Here is an 8,014-nt window from a genome sequence, read left to right as displayed (position 1 = left end):
CCTTTCTGTAGTAAAACAGTAAGATATGTCGAAAATGCTGCTTATCGCTCTCCATATTTAAAAGGGCACCAACCAAAAACTACTGCGTAGAATTAATTGGAATTTTTCACACACAAACCTTGCTATATGAGCTCCCAAAGCATATAAAAATTATACGGCTTAAATGTGAAGTTGGGTGCAAAAGAATACAATTAAATCTTCAGTCGGGAAAAAACGAAATGACTTTCCGAACAACCCTATATATATATTATGCACCTACATTTTTGAGTACTACTCCTGTAAAATGAAAACTATTAGTACCTAAAAATGGCTTATACCATTGGGGTGGAGTCTTTCTATAAACCTGCCACAATGTAACAAAAATATATGAGAACCTTATAATTGTAACAAATTCTCGAGATAATTCCTTTCGTAGTTCAAATCATCCCTCTCTTAATGACTAAACTAGGGAAACGAACTTTATTTTTATGTCAATGTAAAAATTTAATTGTAAGTCGAGAAAGGGGACAGATCATTATTTATGAAAAGCCAACAGCACATTCTGTACTTTACAACATGATTTTGCCAAGATATGTTGTAAATGATAATGATTTTTTGAAAATACCGATGATGCTTTTGTGATATTCATGAATGTATGATGCAATATATGTGTTGTATAAATTATTATTTAGTGCTCACATTTTCATGAATACTATAAAATTATATATCATTATCGCATTACCTCTTAATTCATTTAACGATAATTACTATAGACACCCTGTAAATTATCCCTTTAAGGTGCTAAGTTCCGATTTTAATTGCTATTAAAAGTAGTTACGTCATAATTTGATAATATGGATAGGTACAGCGTAATAATAAAAAATACTTACTCTCTTTTATTTATAAGATGATTTTTCCATGGTAATTGTAATTCGGGTGGTAAAAATTAAGCTACATGGCGAGTACAGGCAAGGCATTAGTTGATTAAAAATATAAAATTGTTGGAAAAAATATAAATCGTCCCTGACATACAAATAAGTAAGTTAATACCTATTAGGTTTCTGGATTTATAGATTGTTTTGCGATACATCATTTCGTTGATTAAATCTATGTAGAAATTTTACGTGTTTCTATCTGAGCATGTTTAGTTGTTTACCCATAAACAAAATAAATGTTTAATCGTTAAACTAATCCTAATAAAAGATACTGTAAAGTAGGCGTGGATTATGACGTCTTGTCAATTTTTTTATTATTAGATATCGCATATGAACGATAGCCTATTGAAAAAAGTAGTTTTTATTATTAGTAGAAAGAAACGTGTTTCATTAAAAATACATCATGATGAAATTTTAAAAATCACGTATGTAACTGCCAATTATTTGCAGATGTTATTATCGTATCACTTCGATATGGAATTTCTGTGGATGAAATAGTTGGAAGCAGCTGCTTACTTTGTGAAGTTTAAGCAAAAGTTAAAACAAAACATTAATAATAAATAACAATAAACCAGAGCGATTTATCAGGTTATTGTAAACTCTTATGTATCTACTGAATATATATCCTATGAATATAAACGAGTATGCAGGTAGCTTTATTGATATGTAATGACATGAATTAAAAGCTTATTGTCTGAAGTACCTGTTTATAAAAGTTTGTGGGCTTCTTTAATGAATGAATGAATGAAATATGCAATTGGTAGTTATTACAGCTGTTTCTATTTAGAATACCTTAGAAATTAGAAATGCTTTGTATTGATTGATTCACGGCTTCAAGTCAAGTAGTCGCATTTGAAGTATTTTGAAAATAAAGTATGTACAATAGTTCTTTAGGACGATTTGATTTCTTCATTATTTATTATTGACATCAACTTTTGGGAAATCGTAAACATAAATGTTCAGAGATTAGATTATGACTAGCGACAGCTAATTTAGCCTTTCAATCATTTCAGGCTGTCGAAATATTCTCTATCTCTTTAAGCTTCCAAACAGGAATTTTTAATAAATCTCTTGCACGTAGGTACGCAAAAAAACACGAAATGACTATTTTGAAAGGCAAAATTTCTGTCTTGTTAGTCTTAAGTAAAGACAAGTAATTTGCAAAGACAATAACCTACTTGACTTGATGAATCAAGTAATTTCAAGTTGCTCGAAATTCCCTGGCATCAAGTTAAAGATGAACATTGATAGAAAACCAAGTGAGATAGTTGACTTTCAAAGAACTTGATTTTTTAGTAAAGACAAGTAATTTGCAAAGACAACAACCTGCTTGACTTGATAAATCAAATAATACCGAATTGCTTAAAATTGCTTGGCATCAAGTCGAAGATGAGTAGTGATGAAAAATCAAGTCAAATAAGATAGTTTACTTTTAAAGAGCTTGATTTTTAAGTAAAGACAAGTAATTTGCAAAAACAACAACCGACTTGATCAATTAGGTAATTTCATGTTGCTTCATATTGCCTGGCATCAAGTCAAAGATGAGCAGTGATGGAAAATCAAGTCAAGTGAAATAGTTGACTTTTAAAGAGCTTGATGTTTAAATAAAGACATGCAATTTGTAAAAATGAGAACCTGCTTGACTTAATAAATCAACTAATATCAAGTTGCTTGAAGTTGTCGTGTATCAAGTCAAAGATGAGCAGTGATGGAAAATCAAGTCAAGTGAAATAGTTGACTTTTAAAGAGTTTAATTTTAGTAAAGACAATGCTTAAATTTCGTAAATGTTTTCCTGAGCCATGTGCTAGTTCATTCCTATATAGCGATAAGTGCCAGCTATTTTATTGTTGTTTGTTATCACATTGTTTACTAGGACTAAGAATTTCCATTAAAAATACTACTCATAAAAGTATAATTCCATACGATAAAACTGTGAAAAATATACATAGAATGATAGAATTAATCAGACTTTTAATGTAAATGTGTTATTATTAGATAATATTATAAACCCATAATATGCTGTTAGAATATTTAAAAGACAAAATCTTCAGTATATAGCTAAAATATTTATGTCTAAAGTAATTAAAACAAACATTAGTAAACGAAAAAGTACTTAATCAACTTGAAGAAGGGTATTAAAAAATGCATAGTTTTCATAATATATACGTATATTATTAAATTTATGTTTCTGTGTAAACTTGAAACATTGAATCCAATAACTTGAGGTAAATGAAGGAGTAATTGGTTAAGAATAAATATTAGTAATTAGGTACTGATAATCTCAAATTGCTCTAGTATTTTATTTGTTTGAGACCTATCTAAGTGTTTCTTTATTTTATTTAGTTTATATATTTTTTGTTGTGATTAGCTTAACCACAATTTTGATAATATTACAAATCATATATACCGAATAAGTTTTGTCATTTTTGACAATTAAATGCAAAATGCGATTCAAAGTTTCTTGTAATGTAAAGCATTGTTGTGTGCTAGTTACCGAATTTTTGAATAGTCTATGAAGTTATATCGGGAAATTTTCACAATTTCAAGTTAAGTGTGTGGCACTTTCTTAATTTACAAGTTTATCCTTTTATTATTAAAAGCATTAAATCATGATTTTTTTAGAAATCCTTCGGTAACAAACCGTTTATATTATTTCTTTGTTTTTTCAGATATACTTATGAATGTTTGGTTGACACTGCGAAATACCTGTCCGATAAGGTACCATTTAAGCCAAAGGTTGGAATTATCTGCGGATCTGGCTTGGGTGCGTATTGGAATGAGGGTATCGTTTTCACATCTTTATTCTTTATTATCTTCTATTTTCTATTTTATACTTTATTGTTTAATATTTGAAGAGGTTTCTTATCTTACAACCCATACAGTCTTTCTTTTGATTTCGTTAAATGGCTAGTCTATTGGTACATTAATTTACGCTTTGGCTAGGCAGCAAGGTAAAGGTCTAGATGATGATGGCCCCCACCCCCTTCGGATCGAAAGAGGAGGTCTCCCCCACCACTGTACCATAAAAAGTTCGTGGCGGTCTCACCCCCATAAAAAGTTATGAGGCTTCAAAGTTAATAAATATGCCAATTTTTATACATTTCTAGGCATGTAAATATTTATATAGTCATTCNACACAGACCAACTTTTACCTGCTGTCTTAACAGTGCGTTTTAGAAAATACTACAAATGGCGCAGTAAACGCCATCTGTAGCACGATGCTACATTTTAGGATTACGTATATACATATACTTTTCTTGTATTGACGAATTTATTCAGGTGCTTAGTTTGCACACGCCTTAACCCCCTTCCCCTACTTCCCGGACTTCATCACTCTAACGATCAATTTATTGAAACAACACTTACTACCCATTACTTAAATAAGTACTTATACCTACATTTGCAAATCGTTTTTAATAATTAATTACTGATGAAGTGGTTAGTGACACTTTATTTGTTTATAGGTACGTGTTATATGCCAAAACAATGCTTTTGTTGATAACTGCAATTTGTTGCGAATTTTATAATTGGTTCTCTAGCTCTAGGTAAATACGGGATCAATTTAATAATTTATTTACGTAAATTTATTTCAACATTTTTTGTTTTACGACTGTTTATATTCTGCACTGGAGATATATTTCAGGTTTAACAATCACTGATAACACGTCCATGACCTAATAATGTTAAAATTGGCAATTTTGTTACTGCAATACAATAATACGTATTTTGTCAATTATGATAACTAATCTTGAAGTATGTGAATTCATATATGTAAGAATATTAATTTTAGGATTATAATTAATAAATAAAGACATTGTTGAGTTTACCCTTATGAAACTTTACTTTCTGATTACTTTTTCATTACATTTTGTCTACAGTTCTCTCTTAGCAACATACTATGTTATTGCTAGATCAAAATAGTAAATTACGCACCAAAGGGTGCACGTTCCTGGAAACTAGTACATGAGAGAGAAAACCTGCAAATACATTACTTTCTATCTGTTAGTTTTTCAGAAAATTGAGAAAACCAACAATATCTAATTTTTCGGCTTAATTGTTACGAAATGGAAAAAAACAATGATGCACCACTTTTTCCGATATTTACGAGATAAGAAGTTTTTTATGTCGATTTCTCATTCGAACAAGAAAATCGAAGGTATTAATTTTTCAATCTTCTAATACTTTATTTCCTGGGCTAATTGATGCTGTCAAATCAGAAACGTAATAAACAGATACATAATTGGCCCTTTATCGTTGTAATCTACTGATAAACAGAGAGGAAAATGAAAACTGATAAATAAATAATTTATCATTTTGTCATGTATCTTTTTAAAATACAAAAATCTAGTTCAATCTGTGACTTCTTAAAACAGACCAATGAATTTGCATGTTTTCCATAAACATAGGCGATGATATAATTTTACGTAATAAGCTAAGGAGGTAATTGCTGTAATCAATTATTTACTTAATTATGAAAGATAACGATTCCATACACTTATAACGTGCAATAATAGTATTTTTGAAAAAGCGAAATTTTAGCAGATTTTATATATGTTGTTAATTTCTGCCTATATAAAATGTCGACATTTTTGGTGGGGGATTTTCAAATCCGTCGGAGTTGTTATTGTTTTAGTTTCTCGCCCATCTATAAAAGACCGAAGCATACATCAGCAGCAGTTTTGTCACTTCGCAGTCGGGAAAGCGCATAATTACGTTATTAATTAACAGTGACATTACAGTATCGACAAAAAAATAATAAGAAAACATGACAGGTGTTGATTTAAAAAAAGTAACGAATGGCACCATTAAGCCACCAAAAGAGTTAAAAAAAAGTGACGACAGAGATGAAAGTAGTGACGAAGAGCAAGAAGAATACTTCAACAATCATGTAATACACACCTACAACAGCACGTAAGTTTTTTTATGATGAAAATTTAACAATATTAATGAGATTTCTTAGACATGTAGGAATANACACAGACCAACTTTTACCTGCTGTCTTAACAGTGCGTTTTAGAAAATACTACAAATGGCGCAGTAAACGCCATCTGTAGCACGATGCTACATTTTAGGATTACGTATATACATATACTTTTCTTGTATTGACGAATTTATTCAGGTGCTTAGTTTGCACACGCCTTAACCCCCTTCCCCTACTTCCCGGACTTCATCACTCTAACGATCAATTTATTGAAACAACACTTACTACCCATTACTTAAATAAGTACTTATACCTACATTTGCAAATCGTTTTTAATAATTAATTACTGATGAAGTGGTTAGTGACACTTTATTTGTTTATAGGTACGTGTTATATGCCAAAACAATGCTTTTGTTGATAACTGCAATTTGTTGCGAATTTTATAATTGGTTCTCTAGCTCTAGGTAAATACGGGATCAATTTAATAATTTATTTACGTAAATTTATTTCAACATTTTTTGTTTTACGACTGTTTATATTCTGCACTGGAGATATATTTCAGGTTTAACAATCACTGATAACACGTCCATGACCTAATAATGTTAAAATTGGCAATTTTGTTACTGCAATACAATAATACGTATTTTGTCAATTATGATAACTAATCTTGAAGTATGTGAATTCATATATGTAAGAATATTAATTTTAGGATTATAATTAATAAATAAAGACATTGCTGAGTTTACCCTTATGAAACTTTACTTTCTGATTACTTTTTCATTACATTTTGTCTACAGTTCTCTCTTAGCAACATACTATGTTATTGCTAGATCAAAATAGTAAATTACGCACCAAAGGGTGCACGTTCCTGGAAATTAGTACATGAGAGAGAAAACCTGCAAATACATTACTTTCTATCTGTTAGTTTTTCAGAAAATTGAGAAAACCAACAATATCTAATTTTTCGGCTTAATTGTTACGAAATGGAAAAAAACAATGATGCACCACTTTTTCCGATATTTACGAGATAAGAAGTTTTTTATGTCGATTTCTCATTCGAACAAGAAAATCGAAGGTATTAATTTTTCAATCTTCTAATACTTTATTTCCTGGGCTAATTGATGCTGTCAAATCAGAAACGTAATAAACAGATACATAATTGGCCCTTTATCGTTGTAATCTACTGATAAACAGAGAGGAAAATGAAAACTGATAAATAAATAATTTATCATTTTGTCATGTATCTTTTTAAATTACAAAAATCTAGTTCAATCTGTGACTTCTTAAAACAGACCAATGAATTTGCATGTTTTCCATAAACATAGGCGATGATATAATTTTACGTAATAAGCTAAGGAGGTAATTGCTGTAATCAATTATTTACTTAATTATGAAAGATAACGATTCCATACACTTATAACGTGCAATAATAGTATTTTTGAAAAAGCGAAATTTTAGCAGATTTTATATATGTTGTTAATTTCTGCCTATATAAAATGTCGACATTTTTGGTGGGGGATTTTCAAATCCGTCGGAGTTGTTATTGTTTTAGTTTCTCGCCCATCTATAAAAGACCGAAGCATACATCAGCAGCAGTTTTGTCACTTCGCAGTCGGGAAAGCGCATAATTACGTTATTAATTAACAGTGACATTACAGTATCGACAAAAAAATAATAAGAAAACATGACAGGTGTTGATTTAAAAAAAGTAACGAATGGCACCATTAAGCCACCAAAAGAGTTAAAAAAAAGTGACGACAGAGATGAAAGTAGTGACGAAGAGCAAGAAGAATACTTCAACAATCATGTAATACACACCTACAACAGCACGTAAGTTTTTTTATGATGAAAATTTAACAATATTAATGAGATTTCTTAGACATGTAGGAATAATTATATGCAGTTTCAATTTTTGGTCTGTCCGTACGTATACTATAATGCTAACATCTCATTTGTTCACGGACAAATAGAAATTATTAGATTAGAAATATAGGGTTGTTTCGGAAAGTCATTTCGTTTTTTTTTTTTTGGGAATGAAAGACAGTTTTCGTATAATAAACAAATACTTTATTAAATTATATATTGACTGTTCTGGTCCAACACCTTTTGCCATCTTTCTGGTAGTAGCATAATTCCACGCTCATAAAATTTTTGGTCTTTGCTGGCAAAAAACTGATC

The 8,014-nt window shown here is 30.1% G+C and overlaps 1 protein-coding gene and 1 long non-coding RNA gene across 2 annotated transcripts in view; both read left to right on the top strand.

The window, feature by feature from the left end:
- The first annotated feature begins 179 nt into the window (after positions 1-179).
- Positions 180-1,802, top strand: LOC112905553. Its single transcript, XR_003231880.1, has 2 exons — positions 180-1,017; positions 1,365-1,802. It is a non-coding gene; the product is annotated as an uncharacterized LOC112905553 (long non-coding RNA).
- Positions 1,803-2,612: 810 nt separating this feature from the next.
- Positions 2,613-8,014, top strand: part of LOC108742620 (purine nucleoside phosphorylase-like) — a gene marked incomplete at its 3' end in the record, with an annotated part of 16,223 nt that continues 10,821 nt past the window's right edge. The window contains exons 1-2 of the mRNA XM_025978176.1: positions 2,613-2,639; positions 3,538-3,679. Of these exons, the coding sequence (XP_025833961.1) occupies positions 2,613-2,639; positions 3,538-3,679 (169 nt within the window). The remainder of the gene's footprint in view (positions 2,640-3,537; positions 3,680-8,014) is intronic.

The sequence above is a fragment of the Agrilus planipennis genome, unplaced genomic scaffold (assembly GCF_000699045.2).
Source record: "Agrilus planipennis isolate EAB-ADULT unplaced genomic scaffold, Apla_2.0 scaffold335, whole genome shotgun sequence".
NCBI lineage: Eukaryota > Metazoa > Arthropoda > Insecta > Coleoptera > Buprestidae > Agrilus > Agrilus planipennis.
Note: the sequence above shows the minus strand (reverse complement) of the source record. Positions and strands in the feature narration are given on the sequence as shown.